This window comes from Pantherophis guttatus, chromosome 4, assembly GCF_059756535.1.
Source record: "Pantherophis guttatus breed Tessera chromosome 4, ASM5975653v1, whole genome shotgun sequence".
NCBI lineage: Eukaryota > Metazoa > Chordata > Lepidosauria > Squamata > Colubridae > Pantherophis > Pantherophis guttatus.
The window spans coordinates 26,922,428-26,944,180 of NC_142066.1; the positions used below are offsets into that span (position 1 = coordinate 26,922,428).

At 42.8% G+C, this 21,753-nt stretch overlaps 2 protein-coding genes across 6 annotated transcripts in view; one reads left to right on the forward strand and one right to left on the reverse strand.

The window, feature by feature from the left end:
* The first annotated feature begins 909 nt into the window (after window positions 1-909).
* Window positions 910-11,784, forward strand: CDIPT (CDP-diacylglycerol--inositol 3-phosphatidyltransferase). Its single transcript, XM_034419670.3, has 6 exons — window positions 910-1,364; window positions 1,979-2,113; window positions 5,313-5,466; window positions 7,890-7,971; window positions 9,527-9,608; window positions 9,714-11,784. Exons 1-6 carry the CDS (start codon window positions 1,322-1,324, stop codon window positions 9,863-9,865), a joined length of 648 nt encoding a protein of 215 aa, XP_034275561.1. The 5' UTR covers window positions 910-1,321; the 3' UTR covers window positions 9,866-11,784.
* A 1,958-nt stretch (window positions 11,785-13,742) lies between these two features.
* PRRT2 (proline rich transmembrane protein 2) overlaps window positions 13,743-21,753 on the reverse strand; it is a 28,236-nt gene continuing 20,225 nt past the window's right edge. For all 5 annotated transcript variants that reach the window (XM_034419665.3, XM_034419664.3, XM_034419667.3 and 2 more), the window contains exons 3-4: window positions 20,774-20,906; window positions 13,743-19,486 (exon numbers count right to left, since the gene is read on the reverse strand). In XM_034419665.3, coding sequence (XP_034275556.1) covers window positions 19,476-19,486; window positions 20,774-20,906 — 144 coding nt within the window. In that variant the 3' untranslated portion in view covers window positions 13,743-19,475. The remainder of the gene's footprint in view (window positions 19,487-20,773; window positions 20,907-21,753) is intronic.

The following is a 21,753-nucleotide window of genomic DNA, read 5'->3' on the forward strand; positions in this document are numbered from 1 at the left end:
CTTTACTTTAAAATTACTGATCAGAATATTATCCTATTTTCAAATTAAAGGTTTTGTTAAAAAAAAAATAATAATGAAGAGATTTTTGGATGTAAAGAAATTTCTCTTATCAATCTCTTGAAAATCTTTTACAACCATTTTGTCTATTTTCAGCAATTTTTCAATTTACATGTCCATTTTGTAAGTCAGTAATTCTGATTATTTTTTTAAAAAAAGCACTCATGCTACATGTATAATTTATTTTTAAAAAGCAGTAGATAATATATTTCTCTATAAAGCAGCAAAATGTGTGAAAGCAGTAAAGATTATCATTTTTCTACTCCTAGAACTGAACACATGCTATTCAAACCATTGCTAAGGCATTGCTTTCAACTACCTTGCTCACAATCTGAAAAATTTATGAGAAAATATGAAGTGGGTTGATGCCCTGAATTTTCCTGAGACATTACAGGGACCTTCATACAGACAGGCCCTGCATTTGATGCTCTTCATTTTGCTTTTATGGATTCTGGTAAACAGGATCCACTAAGTAAGGCAATGTTTATCAACCTAAGCCATTTGAAACTTCAACTCCCAGAACTCCCCAGCCAACAATGGGGCATTCTGGGAGTTGAAGTCCACAGATCTTGCAAATGGCTAAGATTGGGAAACACTGCACTAAGGGAACCATTAAAAATCTAGAGTGACCCATGAAAAGTGTCATTCTTCTTTTACAAAAACATCTTTTGATCGCTTCCAATTTGCAAAAAAAAAAAAAAAAAAAGGCTTTCTGTGTTGCAGACAGAGGATTAAGACCAACTAAGGGGGTGGGAGGGAGGAGTAGATTCCTTCTCATCTCTTTAGTCTTTTCGAAAGTTGGACTAAACCAATCCGAAATTCTGGGGGAACCTCAAGCGCATTTACCGCAGGAAATGCTCCGAGGGAGGGACCGAAAAGCACCCAAAATAGCAACCCTGAAACTTGAAGAACGAGACAGGAGCCTTATGGAAGGAGGGGTTAACCCTCCCCAACCCCACTCCGCGCAATGATTCGTTATAATTAAAACGCCTCCCCCCTCTCCCGGTTTACAAATGGCGTTTCCTGCTTCAGAGACCGTGCAGACCAGGAAGCGGTGGTGAAGTGCCCGAAACGCCTGTCAACGGAGGCGGCTTTTCCGCTCTCCTACTGCGGGCAAGGAGCGGATAGGGAGGCTTATGGAGGCGGGAGGGGCTCCTGGGAGGGGCGCGATGGGTGTCGCCTGAGAACTCAGCCTGGTCTTGGACTGTGGACGACTAGGCTGGTTTTGCAGGGCATTTCCGATCTGCGCAGCAGCTCAAGCAAGATGAAGCAAGAGAATATTTTCCTCTTCGTTCCCAACCTCATTGGTAAGTGATGGGACTGTCCCAAAATGCTGGGCGTGGTGGACCTGCTTATATTTTTGCCTTCTAGTTCTGATCTCTTCCCTTTTGCTTGGCTTATATTTTAATTCAGTATCTCTTCAATTAATTAAATCTCTTTAATTCAGTATCTCCCAGAATTCTGGGAGTGGAAGTCCAGACATTTTAAAGTCACCCAAGGTTGAGAAAAAACGGCTTTAACCTGATAACCCTCTCCCCTAAGGGAAGCCACAACTTTGGGGAAACATCACCAAACAAGCCAACTGCTTATCTGATTAGCTTCACAGTGCTTTTACAGCCCTCTCTAAGCGGTTTACAGAGTCAGCATCTTGCCCCGCCCCCAACAATCTGGGTCCTCATGGTTGAACAAGATTGTACTCCCCCCTTCCCACTCCCCCCAGAAAAGTCTCTAAAACATCTTCCGTATATGATGGAAAAGTGACACACCAAGGATTTGAGAAATTTGGGGAATCCCAAATGCCAAGAAAGTAGGTGATTGGAGGGTGGGTTTAGCTGAAATTTGGGGAGCTAGAGACTGTGGTCTCTGCGTGGGGTGCAGAGTTGAAGAACAGTGACTGACCTTGCTTGCCTTTCTTTTGCAGGTTATGCTCGTATAATCTTCGCTTGTATTGCTTTTTATTATATGCCAACCTCCCCCTCGCTGGCATCATTCTTCTACCTATTTAGTGGCTTCCTCGATGCTTTTGATGGCCATGCTGCCCGGGCTCTTAACCAAGGTAGGCCTGGACTATGCCAGGGTAATAGCAGGGGTGGAAGGAAGGGGGGAAAAGGGAGGGGGAGTGGAAGAAGAGTGGAAGGGAAAGAAAGGGATGAAGGGAAAGAGGGAGGGAGGGGAGAAGGGAAAAGGGAGGGAGGGGAGAAAAGAGGAAGGGAAAGAGGGAGGAAAGAAGCGAGGAAGGGAAAGAGAGAGGGAAGAAGAGAAGGAGGGAGGGAGGGAAGGAGAAGGAAGGAAGGAATCATAGGTCCAGGACAAAGTCTTGGCTGTCAAACTCCATGTTGACATGGGTATACTGTGTATACACGTACAATGACAATAAAGTTGTTATTATTATGTTTCTTGCTTTACCTCAGAGAGCATCACCAGCTCTCGACTGAGGGACCTGATCCTTTTTAGCTGACTTTCATCTTTAAAATATGTGATCCACCATTAAGCCCTCGACTCTTTCCCAGAAGAGAACTGGCATATCACTGTGGTTGATTACAACAGTGAAGAAATCTCAATATATTTTTGAGTTGACTAGATTGTCATTGATGCTCTCTCCTGCCCTCTTCCCAAATCTGTTATTTAGGAAGGAAGATTCTGAACTACATCATAGTGTTGTTTGATTGCTTTAGAAGGGATCGTCTGGGAATTCTCTACAGCTGAGGAGTATTTCTTATTTAGAAGCTTGTAATTCATGCACATGGAAATCAAGACAGTGCAAACCTTACCTTGAGTATGTGGGGTGAGGATTCGGCCTGTAGTATTTATATCAAAATATGAATACTAGATTTTGCCAGCTTTTTTCTACTCAAATTATATTTCTATGATAGTTTGATTAATTGTTTGATTTAAACAAGGATTTACTATAACATCTACTTATTGGGATTTACTGAAAGACTTATATATAAATATTTATAGCAAATAAATTAAGAACTCCTGCAGTCTAAAAAGTCCAATAAAACAATCTATACAATCCATTGCAGATGTGAACATGAAAGACAAAGAGCTGTAATATCTTCCTTTCCTATGGCTTCTCTTTAACTCATCCCTAATTAAATAACCAAGTAATGGATTAATTAAACAATTAAGCTTATTTAAGTTATACTTCCATTTGTACTTTTGGATTTGTCATGCTGGTCTCCAAAAATTTTCAACTCCCCTCTTGAAACTCTTGACTCATGGGGGAAAAAAAGAAGAAAATTAACAGCTTTCCACAAATTAAATCATGTTTGCATTACTTATCAAGATATAATTCATCCCAGCAGTTCTGGCTGTTTTTTTACTGAGCTACTTGGAACAAAAGACATGTTGATTCACCAAGTCAAAAGCAATTTGACAACCATTTGAAGAGGGAAGACTAAGCTAGGGAATTCTGGGAGTTTGGGCCCAAGACCTCAGGTGCCAAGCTGAGCATGGTCATTTTTCTTAATGATAATAAGATAATCCTTGATTTATGATTGCAATTATATTCGTAACCCAAGGATTTGTTAATTGGATCATGTCAAATTAATGTGATTCCCTTCCTCCTTTACCCGATGCATTCGCTAATCAAATGCACAGGTGGTTAAGTGTGCATCACGTATCTCAGTGTTTCTGACCATCCAAGGCCTCCCCCAATCCACTGAAATATGGTCCCCCCCCCCCAATCCTGCCCCACCAGGTCTCCACAGGCACTGGGCCTATGGAGACTCACCTTTTGAAGATCTTGATGATCAAGTGAGCTGTCTCCTCTCCAGCATCTCTGCTATGGTTTCTTCACCTGCTCCCAGCGCTCCAAAAGCAGAGCAGTGAGAGCAGTGGCAGAGCGGGACAAGTACGCTCTGCTCAGCTTGGCTGAGGGTGCCTATGGAGTACACTCGATCTGCTTTTGGACTGCCGGGCAGCCTCGGTGACTCTGAAGTGGCGTGAGATTGTGCCTCCAAAGGCCTCTGTTCAAAATTTTTTTACTACCAGTTCTGTGGGCATGGCCAGGGGGTGTGACAGGAGCAAAAACGGGCTGTGGGAGGGGGCACATGCCACACACACCCACACACCTTGTTTTGGGCCTAGGAGGCCTCCCTGCACTTACCTGGGAGCCAAAATGGGGCACGTGGGCACTCCTGGAAGGGGCAGGGCCAGCCAGCAATTTAACTACTGGTTCACAGGAACCAGCCCGAACCGACTGAATCCCACCACTGCCTCCATTCCTTTGCAAAAAATTTTGATACGGAGCATAGAGACCTGATGAATGTGAGATCACGCCCCCAAAGGCTTCTATTCTCTGCGCCAAAAGCTTTTGCAAAGGGACAGAGATCTGAAAGAGCGCAAGATCGTGTCCGTCTCCACCCCGAAGCTTTCTGTCCCTTTTCAAAAGCTTTTGGCGCAGAGAACAGAACCTTTGGGGATTCAATCTCGCGCTCCTTCAGGTCTCTATCCTCTGCATGAAAATTTTTTGCAAAGGGACAGAGGCCTTCAGAGGCACGATCTCATGCTCCTTCAGTCTCACCGAGACTACCCAGCGCTCCAAAAGCAGATCGGGTGGCCTGCACTCATCCCGCTCTGCCTCTGCTCTCACCATTCCACTTTTGGAGCACCGGGAGCTGTCAAAGAAACCATGCTGGCTGCACAAACCCTGCAGTAGAGAAGCTGGAGAGGAGACAGAATGAGCCGTCAGCCTCTTCTGGAACTCTGGATCTTTGAAAGGTAATGGAGTGGGGAGGAACCAGTGGGCTAGCATAGCAGGGCCAGTGCCTGTTAGGTTCCTGGGTGTGGGTGTGGAACTCCCCCTGTGGGGGAGTCTTGCAATGTCCCTGTGGTTGGTCCTAAGGGGCGATCGATTGCCGTGGTACAGCAACATTCGTAAGTTTGAGACTGTGTTGTAAGTACTTGTGGGTGTGGTGTCGTACCTTTGAACTGTCGCTAAGTGAACCATCGTAACTCGAGGACTACCTGTATTGGACACGCAGTGTCTTTTGAAATTCTTGTTTCGGTCCTTACTTCAGTGTGGAGCTTATGCAACAGTTTTAATATTATTATGTTTTTAAAAAAGGATCAATAAGTAGGAATTGCAGCTTATGTTGCTATGTAGGTGATTACATGTATGTTTCTCCCTTTTTCTGTGTTTCCCTGTTGTTTTTACTTAATAAAATTATACTAAAAGACACAAATAAACGAAACAAAACAAAACAAAAACCAAGCACTGTTCCTCTCCTAACCTGTGGCCTTCCTCCTAGGCACCCGCTTTGGGGCCATGCTGGACATGCTGACTGACCGCTGTACTACCATGTGTCTGCTGGTGAACCTGGCAATGCTGTATCCAGAGTCTGCCGTCTGGTTTCAGCTGAGCATGAGTCTTGATGTGGCCTCCCATTGGCTACATCTCCACAGGTATATCGGCTGGAGAAAATGCAGAGCTGAATGCCATTTATTTATTTATTTGTCTATCAAATTTAGATACCGATACAGTCCTGGCTGGGGAATTCTGGGAGTTGAAGTCCATACCTCTTAGAGTGGCCAAGTTTGAAAAACATCTCTAAATAGCGATGGGTAGAATGGCTCTTCTCTACTTAGATCCTCCTCCTTCAAACGCTAATCCAGTTCAGTCTTGCCTTGAAAAGGGATGTAGACAGTTCTCTTCAGATTTATCATCACTTTGGTCTTCAGATTGGAGGAGCATATTGTTGTATTACATCCACATTTTTTTCCACATTTTTATTAGTTTATCAAAATATAAAATGCAAAGAGAAATTCAAAAGAAGTAATAGAAAACTAGGGGGAGGGGGTGAGAAAAGAAAAAAAGATGGTGTAAAGAGGGAAAAGGAAAAAGGCACCAACTTCCAACTCTCTTTTGCGCAGTAGAAGAAAACATTGCAACCTCAGTTTTTTACATTTGCACAACAGTACATACTAGAAACTAGTTATAGTTTCTATAACAACAAACCTAATTAGCAAAAACAAAATCAAAGTTTCATTTTGTTTTCATTGCAAGCACAAAATGTTTGTATTACCTCCACATTTTTAAAAATCCTTTCACCTTGTAAAGCAGGGATCCTCAACCCCCGGCCATAGTCCACTACAGGGTGCAACCGGTGCAGAACTACACTATGCAAGCGGCGGGCAAGCATATGCCCGCAGTTCCACTTGCATGACTGGGGGGCCCTCGTGCGCGAAGCTCCATTTGTGTGACCAGCGGGTACATGCACCCGGCGCTTGCACAAATAGAGCTGCGTGCACTCATCTGCACCTGCCACTCACCCAGACCCATTCCCTCTCCCTCTCCCTCCCCCTGCCAGGCCGGAAAAGTTGGGGACCACTGTTGTAAAGGCAAGAGCTATATAGGATTTAAAACAATTTGCTTAGTGACCATCCAAAATTATAACGGCACTGAAAAAAGTCACTTATGGCCATTTTTCACACTTACAACCGTTGCAGCATCCCCGTGGTCACGTGATCAAAATTTAGACTTGGCAACTGGCTCATACTTACAACAGTTGTAGTGTCCCAGGGTCATGTGATTCCCCTTTGGTGACCTTCTGACAAGCAAAAGTCAATGGAGAAGCCAAATTTCACTTAACAACCTTGTTAGTAACTTGACTGCAGTGATTCACTTAACAACTGGGGCATGAAAAGTTGTAAAATGGGGCAAAAAGTCACCACTGTCTTGCTTAACAACAAAAGCTTTTGGGCTCAATTGTGGTCATAAATTGAGGAGTACCCGTAATCCTGTACATTTTTCTTGAGACAAAGCTCCATTTGATGGCTCTTCTGCTGAGACATGGGGTTGTATTTTAGATGGAGCTACAAACAGAGCTGTCTTTCACATCTCTCCTTTATTAAAAAAAAAATATTTAGGTGGCCTTTGGCGAAGTTCTCTAAGTCTCATACTGTCCATCGGATTTGTTTGTTTATTTGTTTATTTATTGGCTACCTTATGTTTACAAATAAGGTGGCGAACATAACCAACATACCTTCCTCCTCCTTTTCCCCCCCCTAACAACAACCCTTTGAGGTGGGTTGGGCTGAGAGAGCGATTGGCCTAAAGTCACTCAGGCGGTTTTCATGGCTATGGCAGGACCTGAACTCATAGTTTCCTGCTTTGTAGCCTGATGCCTTAACCATTAAACCAGGAGTGTCAAAAGTCGATTTATTGAGGACTGCATTAGGGTTGTGTTTGATCTTGGGGGGCTGGAATGGGCGTGGGCAAGGTGGACATGGTCAGCTTGACGTCATTCGGGTCAGGGGCGCCTGTGGTGGCCCGAGCACTCTGCCAGTGAAAACAGGCTCCTGAGATCTATTTTCAGCTGCGACGGCCTCCTGAAACCCTCTACCAGCAAAAACGGAGCTTGGGAATGCTGCGCGTAGCCCCCCTGAGCTCCGTTTTCACTGGCAGAGGCACCATGGGCTGGTCCTTCCTGTTTCCAGGGCAGCCCCGTGGGCCAGATCTAAGCACCCTGCAGGCCGGATGTGGCCCCCGGACCTTGAATTTGATATCCCTGCACTAAGAGAAACTGACTCTCTTTTATGGAGATAAGTGCCATGAGAAAGCTTGCTTCCAAAGGACAGCATAGAAGAAATTTAAAATTAATAAAATTAATATTGTTTAAAGAGTTGGAAGAGATCTGATGTTTTTAAAGCATACACAACCCAGAAAAATGTGATGTGAAAGTTAGAATATGCTTCCAGTGCAGCAGAGAAAGTTTTTCTGGGAGGATTTCGTATGGAAGAGATATACAGGAACAAGGAGAGGGGAGTTGAGGTAGAACTGAATACTCTTAATTCCCATTTTAATTTTCTGCCCCCGCCTCCCTTAGCACTGTGGTGAAAGGTGGAGAAAGCCATAAGAGTATTGACTTAACAGGAAACCGGATCTTGAGAGTGTATTACACCTCACGGGTGAGTGTCACAAAAATTGTCTCTTTGAAGTCATCACATCATTGCATTGCTAACCCCATCCCAACCTTCCTCTCCTTCTGTTTTCTCAAAACCAAAAACCTCACTCTCGGCCTTTTCTCGCCAATTTTGTTATGAAATTCTGTCTTAGGTTTCCTCTCTTATTTCCAAATGTTTTGAAGAGAAGGGGTCATTTCTCATTTTTAATGAATATTACAGTTGCGTTCACATAAATTTTCCCACTCCCATTGGCCTCCACATTAAACTGATTTTTGCTAAAATGACAGAAATGTGCATTGTGACATCGCAGTGCAAGATCCATCTGTCATTTAATTGCCAGTGACATCACAGATGAGGGGTGTCAAACTGGATTTCTTTGAGGGCCGGATCAGCATTGTAGTTCTCCGCAGTGGGGGAGGGGGGAAGGGGGGAGAGACGGGATGGATGCTTCCTGCAGCACTCTGTCGGCCAAAACGGAGCACTGCAGATTGCTGCAGGAGGTCGTCCAGGCCGAAAACGGGGTGGGTGGGGTACATGCAGCCCCCCCCCACACACACCCTGTTTTCGCCAGTAGAGGCACCACGGGTTGATCCTTTGCTATTTCCAGGCCAGCCCCACGGGCCAGAGTTAAACACCTCACAGTCCGGATCCAGCCAGCGGGCCTTGAGTTTAATATCCCTGTGATAGAAGAACAGAATGGGGGATTTTGCAGTGTGACATATCTTTCACCATTCGGCCCATCCCACTCTACCCCACTCCCAATGCCCAAGACTTGCTGTAGGAAGAGGCATTTCCAGCCATATCAATCATTGTTCTAGCATGTTCATTTTCATGAATCATTTCCTTCAAATTGGAGGAAAGGTAGCAATTTAGGAGACTTCCAGTGAGGCTAATTTAAGACATTGACTTTGACTATCAAAGGGCTTAAAACCTATGTAAACCTATTTGTATCATGAGTTGGGTAATGCCTCCTTCCCATTTGAAGTGAGGCCAGACTCTTGTTTGGGATGGCTCCAGTGTTATAGGATCCCTTACTAATCAATTTGCTTCTGTAGGGTCCTTGGTGCTCCCTGAGCTTGCTTGTTTTCTTGCAAATGTTTCATTATCCAGCTAGGTAAGATCATCATTCCTAGAAGCACTATTTAGCACTGATGTCTAGCACTATGTAGTACGGATGATCTTACCTAGTTGGGTAATGAAATGTCTGCAAGAAAACAACCAAGGTCAGAGATCACCATGGGCCCCACAGTTCAACTATGGGCCACAATAGTACAATTTGCTTTCCTTCTTCCCTTTTAATCAGATGGCAATCCAAGCCATCTCTTTCCTGAAAGAGTGCTGTTTTTATGAATTTTTGTGCATTCTGAGATATCATACATTATGCAATAGGTTATTTTCTAGTACAAATATAGAAAGATGTTTCCATAAAATCATCATGATTTGTCATGCAATCTCAGCCAATGACCTCATAAACACCATCTGATTTAAACTGGCTTCTGTTGGCTGCCATTTCTTGCCTGGTTTGATCTGATGTAGTTTCTCCTTCCTCTCCTTTCAGCCTGTTCTGTTCATTATGTGTGCCGGTAATGAACTCTTCTACTGCATGTTGTACTTGTTGTGTTTCGGTGAAGGGCCAGAAAGTGAGTACAGAAAGCTGAGGGGATTGAGGGGAGGGGAGGCCTTAGAACTGAAGAATATGTTGGACATTTTTCCAGCCCACTCATTTTTGTTCTTCTGCTTTCCAGTCCTGTCAGGATACGCCGGACTCTATCGCTTGATTCTATGGGTTTGTACCCCCATTGCTATCACCAAGAGTTTCATCAGCTTAATTCACTTGGTCTCGGCCTCGTGTAATATGGCTGCCTTAGATGCTTCTGAACGGGCAAAGAAGATGTAGGATTTCAAGGGTGTGGGAAAGGGTCTTCCAGAGTGATCAGCTCCTAACCTTCATGATGAATGGATGAGGACTTTGCCTCAGATCAGTCACTCCAGTTGTGCAGTTTTTCTTTGATGTGATCACTTCATATTTCCATTATGTTTTTGTGATATCTGTGTGAGATGATAGGGTAACTCCTGCTCCTCCTGCCTTCTTCCTGTTTTACTCCCATAATAATATGAACAGTTGAGTTAAAAATTGACTGTTGAGGAGGATCCTGATCCACCATTTTGAGGAGCAGCTGAAGAGCTTGTCATTTTAGAATTGAAAACTTTTTACCTCACATTTTTGGGGTATCTTTGGGGAGAACGAAATATAGGACTGCACTTGTCTTGATATAATAAACCAAACTAGGATGTTGTTGCTTAAAAATGAAGAAGAAATCTGGACTAGGTTTTTTTTCGTTCCCAAACTGTATAGGAACAGATCTCTGAAGAAAAGAATGTATTAATCCCCTTGTATTCTACAAATATATCTAGTAAGACATGGAGCAACCATTTGGAAGTTATTTATTTTGGACAATATTAATACACAGCTTTAAAAGGGATACAGTATTGGCAGGCTACTTATTGACCTTGGAGGTCTTAAGGTCATAACTTGCATTATTTCCTTGGGATTATCTTTGTTCAGTTTAACTTTTGTACTTCAGCTCATGATCCAGATTATTTGCTCTTTTCTCTTGTAAATATTTTATTAGAAATACATAGACCAGGCAAATTGCTTCATTTCTCAAGCAATTCAGATTGACTGAGCTGAAGGCTGTACTTTTCTTTTCTTCAAACATTTCATTGTGCTGTGCAATACTGAAGTGAAATAAGGACAACTTCCAGCAACAATTTTGCCCTTCTTGTGTTTTGCCCTCTCTGTCTTCACCACGATTCTGACATTTACCGATGGCAGAGATGTATTTACCTATTTATTTTCTCCAAGATTTTGAACATTCAGTACTTTCCTGAGGTAGTTAGTAACTCATTTATATAGACAATCATTTATCTTCTTTCCTCGCTGGTTTCTGTATTAGCACATTAGCAAGCTTTCTTAATGCGGCTTTCAGCAAGCGGTACATTAGCATGGTAGCTACTTACCTGTTAAATATCTTCTTCTCCCCTTTTCATGCTTGTATTAGGACCAAAGGTCAAGAGAAATAAAGGATGGATGTGATAGAGGTAGGATTTTTAATTTATTAAACAAATTTATATGGCCACCCAACTCATATATGGTAACTCTGGGCAGCTTACAGAATTAGAAATTCACAACATAACCACCCCATGTTTTTGGCCATAATAGAAGAGAGATACCTAAGGCTTAGGCATAGCTTAATCATGGTGGCTGTTTTGAAGGAACCAAACATGAAGGCTATCACGCAAAACACTTGACTGAGCCAAATTAGAAGGCCATTACCATGTAGTTTCTTTTGCTTAAACTGCAAGAAGATCCCTGAAATTGAAATGATTATTTTTGGTCCTTCCTTGTAATGTTGTCCCAAAGGTGATTTTTCAAGAGGCAACTGGACTTTCTGTTTTTAATTTGAAGATGTTTCTCTTCAGAAGAAGAAGCTTCTTGGATAAGAAGCGAAACGTTTTCAAAGAAAAAACAGAAAGTCCAGTTGCCTCTTGAAAAAGCAACTTTGGGACAACCATGACCTGGATGACTGAGAATCTCCATAGACATTCCTTGTAATGTTCTCACTTTGTCTCCTCCAAGGAGGGGCTGATACTGACAACTCTCCTAAACCCCCCACAGTGGTGTTGCTGCACGTTTCAAACCTGAGTGTCTATATATTGTATATAGATTTTTAAAGTGTAAAACTTTTGTCCGATACAAAAACCTCTTTCTCACTCAGCAGAATAAGGTTATGGTAATAAAGTCTGTACACCTGATCATCTGATTGAGTGTCTTAATTTGGTAGTCTCTGATTATTTACGGAAGGATCTGGATGACTAGCCAAGATAAATATGGCAAATGTTCCTAGTCAGTATTTAACGGTCTTCTGGAGACTGAGAAGATTGACCACCTGGTCAAGGGGGAAGAATAAATGTGTTCAATATAGGAGAAGCCAACATTCGTGACTCAGAGGAGCCATAAAATAGGCTGATGTTTGCAGATTAAGCCTCTTTGTCAACAAGACCTAAGGGAGGAAGTAGAATGAAGATAAAAGAGGTAATCTGTTATTCTGCCAAGACCCAAATCTTGCCAAGACACCTTTTCCGTTCCCAAGAGGCTGCAGAAATTAAAGTCAAATGGTTACATGCCGTTTTGTTTTCCTATCATGAAAGGGCTAAAAAGAACTGCATTTGAAGAGATAAAGGCCTTGCTAGCTCAGTTGCTAAGTTTTATATAGAATATTTAGAACACTTTGCAGCACTGATCAGCAATTTTTTTTCCTGTAATGTCACAGATGCCCCAAAATATAAAAGAAATGACTAAAAGTCTCTTGAAATTTTGATCATCTTAATTTTTTAACACGGTAATCATTTGAGGATCTGTGAACATTAAAGTTTACACTGATACACAGAGAACCTGCGCAAACTTGCATTTAAAGATGAATTCCTCTCTTATAGGATAATGTTCTGTATAGGCACTGCACTTACTGGGATGGACCTAAAGGTCCATTAAAGCACACCCAATAAGATGGATGTCAAACTCTATTTCATTGAGGCCTCATTAAGGTTGTGTTTGACCTCGGGAGGGCTGGGAGGGTGTTGGTCAGCTCAATGTCACTCATGTCGAGTGCCTCTGGTGGCCTGAGTGCCAGCGAGAACGGACTCCCAAGCTCCATTTTCACCTGCGACGACGTCCTGCAATCCTCTGCCAGTGAAAAAGGGCTCCTGAGCTCGGTTTTTGCCTGCCATGGCCTCCTGTAACCCTCTGCTAGCAAAAAATGGGCTCCTGAGCTCTGTTTTTGCCTGTGATGGCCTCCTGAGACCTGCCAGCGAAAACGGGCGCCTGAGCTCCATTTTCGCTGGCAGCGTCACCATGGGCCAGTCCTTCGCTGTTTCCAGGGCAGCCCCATGGGCCAGATCTAAGCACCCCTGATCTAAGATGTGTATACAAACACAATGCAGTCATGCCTAATGCTGAGTAGAGCTGGGCAATGCGATAATTGGTCAACAGACCTGACAGATAGCTCCCTTAAGATCCATCAACTCTTTGCCTTGCTCAACTTTTTAGAAGACTCTTTTAATTTAAAAAAAAAAAAAAGGGAAGCTATTTAAGTTATTTTTTAAAAATAGGAAGCTGGATACTGCAAAAGACCAGTATCTGGTCTTTATTTATTTGGAGTTCTGCCATTGAAATCTCACCGATGTGCTTAATTTATTCTCTGCTAAATTATTGGTTTGTGACTATTGTGTCCATCATTTTGTAATGTGGCTAGTGCTGTTTCCAATTTCCAAAATTCTACAGCAGACTTCCATTTTTTGTTCCATATGTTGTTTTATGCTCTGTGCTTGTTTGCATTGAGAGATTGGCTCATGAGGACAATGTTTTCCGAATCTTGGCTGCATCTGTTAGTTGCATTATAATTTCTGAGGGCTGCATGCTTCTCCTGGGGTCTTATTTAAAGTTTCTGCCCCAGTAATTCCAGCCATCCATCTGAAAATATCTGAGTGATGTAGAAGCCAAAATTGTCAGTACCCGAGGCTATGTAATTGCTGGCTATGAGCTATGACTCATAGAAACAGAACAATGTGAGAAATAAACACACCTGCTTTAACAAGAATTTTCATTCTTTTTCATTTTCATTGTGGATTTTAAAAGGCTGTGAATTTACACAGGCTGGTGACATCACATGCCTTGGACATCCCCCAATTTTCTCAGAAGAATCACTTGACACCACTTCATGCATCTGAGTTTATTTACTCGATTCATGCATTGATACAAAAAAGTCTGTAGCAGTTTATAATTTGATCGTGTCCAGTCTCCCACCCACCCACTACCTTTATACAAAGTGGTACTAAGATTTATAATATTTTGTGAGCCCACCCAACCCGCAAAAGGAACAGAATTCTGAATCTAACCAAGAGGGTTGATTGACCCCAGATTCAAGACCAATCTATCCCTTCCCTGTTTTGATTAGAATCCTTTTAATTGACAAGAACAAATCATGTCAAAAAGAACCAAATGGGATATGTAAGGAAATAAACAGCATCATCTTTTACAAAATTATAATTAAACCTATTGGTCAGGTTTTAGCTCATAACTATATTTGATGAGCAGCTTAGAACTCAGCTTTCTCTAACCTGATGACATCCAAATGTGTTGGGCATTCAATTCTCAAGTCTCTTGTCTTGGATTGATGAGACGTGTAGTTGAGCACCTCTATGGAGATACCAGTTTGGGAAGACTGGATTTAAATAACAAACTGGGTTGTGTTTTATAATAATGGCACGATTTGATTCTCATAGACAGGAAACTCATTATCCACATATACCCAGGAAGAAAGAGGACGAAATGGATAAGGTATTCTGCTTTGGCCCCTCAACTTGCACCATCAGAAGCACAATGAATACTCTACAAAGCAGGAAATTAATTTACATCTTACACTTTGGTGGGGGGGGGGGGAGGAGGAAGGAATAAAAAATAAAGTCTCCCCTGTTCTTTCCCCATAAAAAAAAACCTAATTTTCCTCCCCAAATAGTATATTAAAGCAAAGTTTTATCAGTTAGCATCCAAAACGTTGCCCACCCCAATATGAAAACATCTATCAAGCAGCATGTCAAAGATATAGGTTATGTGATTTTCATTCAATAACTTATATGTGTAAACATAAAACCCCTGAAAAACTAGCCTTTCCTTCAGTCTAGGTCCTATTTTTCTTCCATCTTTTCCCATGGTACTCTAAGCAGCTCTTTAACTCTTACCCCAAATTCTACTTGTAACAGTAATCCACATTTTCTCTCTACCAAGACTGTCCTTGTAGCTGTTTAAATGGATAAGATCAAGGGCCACTTTTCTTTTAACAGAGAGATGGGAGGACAGGTAGTTAGCAACTAAAGTCGCCCTTGTCTCAAAGGTGCTTTTTTTCAAGAGGCAACTGAGCATTCTGGTTTTTCTTTGGAGACATTTCACTGATGGGTGGTATTGACTTAACTTCACTACCAGTTTGCAGATGTGAGCGTGCACGTGTGCGTGCTTGCTTCATTCGCTCGTGACACCTGTGCATGAGCTGGATCTTCTGCACATGCGCAGAGCATCAAAAACGGGACGTGATGACATCCAGGGGGTGTTGAACGGAGCCTCCCGCAACTGCCATGCCGGTTCGCCAGAACCGGATAGAACCGGCTGAATACCATCACTGGTTTCGCTTCTCATCCAAGAAGTTTCTACAGCTCTGACTGGATGGTGGTGAATGAGAAATCCAGTCAGAGCTGAAGAAGCTTCTTGGATGAGTACTGAAACGTCTTCAAAGAAAAACCAGAAAGTCCAGTTGCCTTCTGAAAAAAGAGGAGGACCTTTGGGACAACCATGACCTGGATGTGTTGTCCTTTGAATAGTATTTTGGCCTCACATCTTCAGATTTAAGATTACATTTAAGATTTAAGTCAACTAGCAAGTCACATTGAGTAAGAGATCTAGGATCTGAGGACTGACTTTCTGCTCCAAATGAGGAATTGGTTATTCCATTCCCCTTCTTGGCAACCAGAAGTTGAAATAACTTCTCTTTAGTTGACAGGATTTGGCTCAGCAAAACCCAGTTTACTGACAGTTGTTGGTTCTCAGATTCTTCCGTTGAGGTTGGTCTATTCTGAACTCAAATCTGTCCTGTATCTATGAAATTTAGATCCATGTCTGTGTGAAATCTAAATTTCTTGAACACATCCAGTCCTTTCCCTACCCATCATCATCATTACTGGTACCCACAGCCCCCATCTCCATCAGATAAACCTGTTTCCATTCTGAGTGACTCCTAATCACCTACCAGCTCCATCAATTGCTGGTTCCCCAAATCGATCCATGTTTGAATGCTATGATCTTGTCTTAAATCTCACTCCCTCACACAGTGGTTCTCAAGCCTGGCAACTATAGGATATGTGGACTTCAACTCCCAGAATTCTGGAAGTTGAAGTCCACATGTCTTAAAGTTGTCAGGCTTGAGAAATTCACTGCCCTAACATCTCTCTCTCTCTCTCTTTCTCTCTCCCCTTCCAAGTTCCTGATTTCCCTCCCTGCCCCAAATATAAGCATATAAAAACATGCAGACAGAATACTTGCATTTCAACATCAAAATACAACAACCCTGGGCCCCACCCTGCCAGCCATCTCCTTCTGTCTCCTAGAGATTAATGGTCCCCAGGGCCGAGAAGGCTCCTTCTACCAAAACTGTCCTTCCAGCTGCATCATGCATCCATCGAGAAATGGGCCATTTTGGTTTTACTTGTTTTAATTGGTCAGGATGGTTGGCACAGGGCCAGAGGCTCATGCAGATGGGATTAATAGTGGAAGGAGTTTCAGACCCTCCTATAATGCCCCATGCTCTCTCCCAAGAATAAATTGTAAAGGAGGCTGCCATGAGGCTGCCGGTGTCTCCACCCAACCCAACCCATCCCCTTTGTGTAACAGTCTGCAGGAAAACCAAAGCCAAAAAGAAAAAAAAGAAATAAAAGTCACATTGTGCTGGGTGTAAATTTAGTGTCTGCTACACACAACTTCTTTGCTGGTGTCCTTCCCTCTCCCTGTTCTCTCCCCCTGCCATCCCCATCCCGCCCCCAAGTAGATTCTGTCCAATCACATACGTGGTTTTCTACCTAAACCTTTTCAAGATGTCTTTCTTTCTGGCTTGCATGGAGCATATGGCCACTGAAGAATACATTTCTCAACGAAGCATCTTCATTCAACCCTTCTCTCCCTCTGCAGCTGTGTCACATCTGGTGAGTCCACTGGGCAGATGTGCTTCCCTCTCTGGCTTGGTGTGATCTTTTCTCTATCCAAAGAGAGGTCTGTATCACCCCAGTTTCTTTTCCTAATCTGGGGATAGTGATGTTCCCCTGTTCTGGTTTCTAAACTGAATCTCATGCAAACTTCCATCTGTCCTGGGTTTTTTCCTCCCCACTCCACCTTAGAGAATGTCTTGTTTCTTTGCTTGTTGGTAACTAGATGGTTTTATCCCATTTCTTCTTGACTTGACTCTTACATCATGGATAATGTTGACTAGGATCTATACATTCCTAATGACAGGGGTGCCCTGTTTTGTTTTTAATAGCACAGTTCTGACTGCAGATTAGAATTATAAGCTTCCTTTGTCCAACAAAGAATTAATAGTGTAATATATACAGAGTGAAAGCATATATTCCTCTCTATTACATTGTCACTCCTGCAGGTACTTTGTACACACTCATGCTTCACTGCATGGTTCTCACACACCTTCTTGTTCTCACACACCTTCCTGTTTAAGTTCTGATCCTCACAATACTGAGGGTTTTCATTCTTTGCAGTGAGGTTGGAGAGATACGGTACAGTTACTCCTCTGTTGTGTGTGAGGGAGATTGTGTGCCTGCTCTCCCTGCCTTTTCTGCCTTTCAAAACAACTGAGGAAAGAAATTCACAATCTCTTATCTGATCCAAAGGAGAGGATTGAACAGGAAGACATGTTGAACTTCAGTTTCCTCAACGGGACTCTTCCAGATATTTTTGACCACAACTCCCATAATGCTCAACCAGTGTGGACATGGCCTCTGGGTGGGAATTGTGGTGGATCTGGACTTAGATATGTGAAAGGTATCCTGTTAGCAACCCTTACAGTGAAGATTTAACATTTATAATACAATTACCTTTTGATAGCAGATGCTTCACAAGGGTTTAAGGAAGTAACAGTCACTGTGTATTGTAAACTATGCTAGAAAGCCAAACCATGAATGCTGTGCACCCTGTCCTATCCTCTTTAAGTTACTCTTCCTTCCTCGAGTACAATGGGATACTTAAATCTGTCTTTGCACATAAAGATATATTTTATCATTTGTTTCAGGTAGCATAATATCTTGGAACTATCTTTCCCCACAATTTCTTGGCACGTTCCCCAACTCACCCTATGGCCACTCTGAATTCCTGCCACGTTCCTGCCCTAGCTGTCTCATATTTGCTAAATACTTTGGGTTTTTCTCAATAGTGTTTGGCCAAGATTCATCACTTCCCATAGCCCGTCACTGAGTCGAATACATCAATCCACCAATCAAAAGACGCTGCACACATTCATGCTTTGCAATCCTGTTTTTCTGCCTGCAGATGGTCCTTTAAAAAGGGAAAATATGTTGGTCTTTGTCTGTTTAACGCTTTCAACTTTGGAATGGGATGTTGGCTAACACCCCCCTCCCTCCTTATTTCTACTACAACCTTTCTTTCTTTCATTCATTCCAACATTCTCATTTTAAGCATTGCAATCTCACTTTCTTCTTTAGGATTCCCAAAACAGGTATTTCATGTCCTCCTAGTAGCTCTGTTGCCATTCTTCCAACTTCTTTTGCTGTCATTTCATTCTGGTTTGTTGGATCTGTAACATTTTCCTCCGTAGAACTCATTCTGCCAATCACCTCCTTCTTTTGCATGAAGCCTCGGTGTAGTTTCCCCCTCCCCACCTTTTTTCCCTATCTTCACTTTCACACCCGTTTCCACCATACTTTTCTTACCTTCTTGTGATTCAAGCTGTTGACTCTCTGTTGATTTAATTCATTCCTTCAGCTAATTTCACCCACTCCATTCTCATTTCTTTTCCGCTTGATTGGCGGGATGGTATGTTTGGTTATACAAGCCTTTCTGGATGTTTTATGGGTGTGCAACCACACCTATTTGAGTTATGCTTCACCTCCACCTGGATACCACATATTTGGAATCATGGTAAGTTGCTCTAAGTTGTTCCATCATTGCCAGTTTCTAAACCAATTCATGGCTCTCAGCCCACTCCTTCTTAGCCCTGTCCATTGTCTTTTGTAAACACCACAGAGAAGAGATCAGGTTTTCCTCTTTTCCCAGGCTGGTTCTTTTCCTTTGTTCCCAGCAAAAATGTGTAAACATGCTCCCCCACTATCTTCATAGGATTGTGGCGGGGAGGGGAAGAGCTTTTCTCCAGCAGAGAACATTGTAAACATGGAAGATTGAAAGAGTTTTATTTGCTGTTGAAATTTGGCAGTAGATGGAAGATGGGCAGACAGGTCACTGGTTGAAGAGATGGCTGGATGGATGAAAAGAAAACGAGAGAGAAAGAGAGAGACTGTGGGAGAGAACATGGGAATCCTGCTCCTCCTTTTTCCTTCTTTCTCCATCGGATGGAAAGGGGCGGTTGGTTCCAGTTTCTTTGAGGGAATTGAACTCCCTACAGTGAGAGAGGAAATGTTTAACCACAACGCAAGCTGTTTTTTCTTCTGTTTTCTTTCATTTGTGTTCCTTTGTCTTCTCTTCCTCCCTCTCTCTCTCTCTTTCTTTCTATTGTTTCCATCCTTGTGCTCTTGCTTTATATGGTTCTGGGATGCAGGGGGACAGGTGAGATGAGAAAGGATGGGTGCACTGTAGTCATACTGGTCCCACGCTCCAAAGATGGAAATTTTGGGGCTAGGGGTGCAGTGGCAGCCAACAGCTACCTTCACTGAAACACTGGGAAGGAGAAAGGTTTGAGGGAAAGGGAATAAGGGCGAAGGAATCGAGGAGGGGAAAACGAACACAGGAAAAGAGAGCAAAATAAGAGATTTATTTACTATTTGTTAAGAAACATGAGGGATTAATATTTCAGATGTGCTCAATTCAACCTTCCTCCCCCTGGTATTCATTGGAACCCGAAGCATGCAGGAACAGACCGTTAGGAAAAGCGAGGGGGAGATTCATGACCTTATATCAAGGGAAGGTGTGAGATTCAGGGGTGTGCAAGAGTCAAAAAAGTCAAAATGGCAGTTGTGACCATGTGATCTAAGCCCCACCCTCTTTTTACATACATGGTACAGGTGATATATATATATATATATATATATATATATATATATAGAGAGAGAGAGAGAGAGAGAGAGAGAGAGAGAGAGAGAGAGAGAGAGAGAGAGAGAGAGAGAGAAAGATTTGGTCTACTGCAGGGGTGTCAAACTCATGTCGTCACATGGTCACATGATGTGACTTTTCCCCCCTTTGCTAAACTGGAGGTGGGTGTGGCCAGCGTGTGATGCATCCAGCGGGAAATAAATAAATAGACCGAGTGTGGCTTTGATGCCTTGACTGCAGTTTTGACTTTTTTACTATTACCAGTGGTAAAGGTCTTAGGCTGGACCTTTATCTATCATAATTAATATTGATAATTGTATCTTATCTGGCTACCTCAAAGTCTCACAGTGTTCTGGTTGGTTTATAGTCTCCCTCAAAAAAAAGCCTGACCCCAAAGGAGCTGTTTTAGAGCAGCTGCAGGTTTTAATAAGAATGCTGATTTCCATGTCACACACTTTGTAGATCTTTTGGGTTATACTGTACTTATGTAACTTCTTGTCACAACAAAATTCTTTAATGTATTAAGATGATGATGATGATTATAGCAGTTTATTTCTCTTGGGGCAACATTAGCAGCCATTAATGGTTGCAGCACAATCAACACAGTACCTCATCTGGCTTTGTCCTCCCCAGTGGGGTCTACTCCACAGAGGATCCACATAGGCTCCATTTTAAGGAAGGGAAGTCTTTATTCTGAAATCATCTTCTGAAGCAATCCAAAACAGTGTTTCTCAACCAAGAAGGGTGAACTTCAACTCCCAGAATTCCCAAGCCAGCACACTGGCTGGAGAATTCTGGAAGTTGAAGTCCAGACATTTTAAGATTGCTGAGATTGGGAATCACTGGCCTAGCCTCTAAACATCGTGACTCTCTAGAGAAATCCTCCCATCAAGTGGTGTTTTCCTGGCTACTCACCTCCAAAATTGATGGCACAAGAGGCCACAATGATGAGCAAGCCCCCGACCAGGGCTACGATACTCAGCAGCTTTGCTACCCTCCCCAAGCGCCGAGCCCCATCGATGTCTCCCTGCTGGAAGCTGTTACGGGACTGAAGAGGGAGCAAAAAGAAAAAGGATATTAAAAGTGATTCTAAATTCTTAAGAGCTCACCTGAGTAAAACGTCTGTAGAGATTCTCAAGTCATCCAGGTCATGGTTGTCCCTAAGGTATTTCTTCAGGTGGCAACTGGACTTCCTTCCATTCCCCACTATCCTGTCAGAGCTGAAGAAGCTTCTTGGATGAGAAGCGAAATGTCTTCAAAAGAAAAAACAAAAAAGTCCAGTTGCCTCCTGAAAAAGCACCTTTGGGATAACCATGATCTGGATAACTGAGAATATCTACAAACTTTTAGCTATACAATTTGGGATGAACACCCGTTGAATGGTGTGGAAGTAGGAATGGATTTCCAGAGGAAAAATTGCAGACCACAGGAACTAGGACAGTGGCGAGTTGCCTCTGGTTCGCACCGGTTCTATAGAACCGGTAGTAAAACCGGCAGGAGGCTCCGCCCACCGACCCCAACGTCATCAAAATGGTTCTGTGCATGCACAGAAGAGCGCACACACACGTGCGGCCCCATTGCGAACCGGTTATAAAGGTAAGTAGAGCCCACCCCTGAACCAGGAGCACTCCTCAGCTGATCCTCAGATTAACCTCCAAGTGCTTCAATGACTCTCTAAAAGGATGCAAGTGACCAGCTCTCTGCAAGGAATATAAATCCTTCCATTCCCCATTATCCTGTCAGAGAAGAAGAAGTTTCTCCACTGGCATGAGAGGCCAAAAATTGAAATTGAAGAGAATATGGGTAGTCCTGGATTTACAACCACAATTGGGACCAGAATTGTTAACTGTTGTTAAGCAAGGCAGTAGTTAAGTGACTTGAGCCCGATTTAAGGA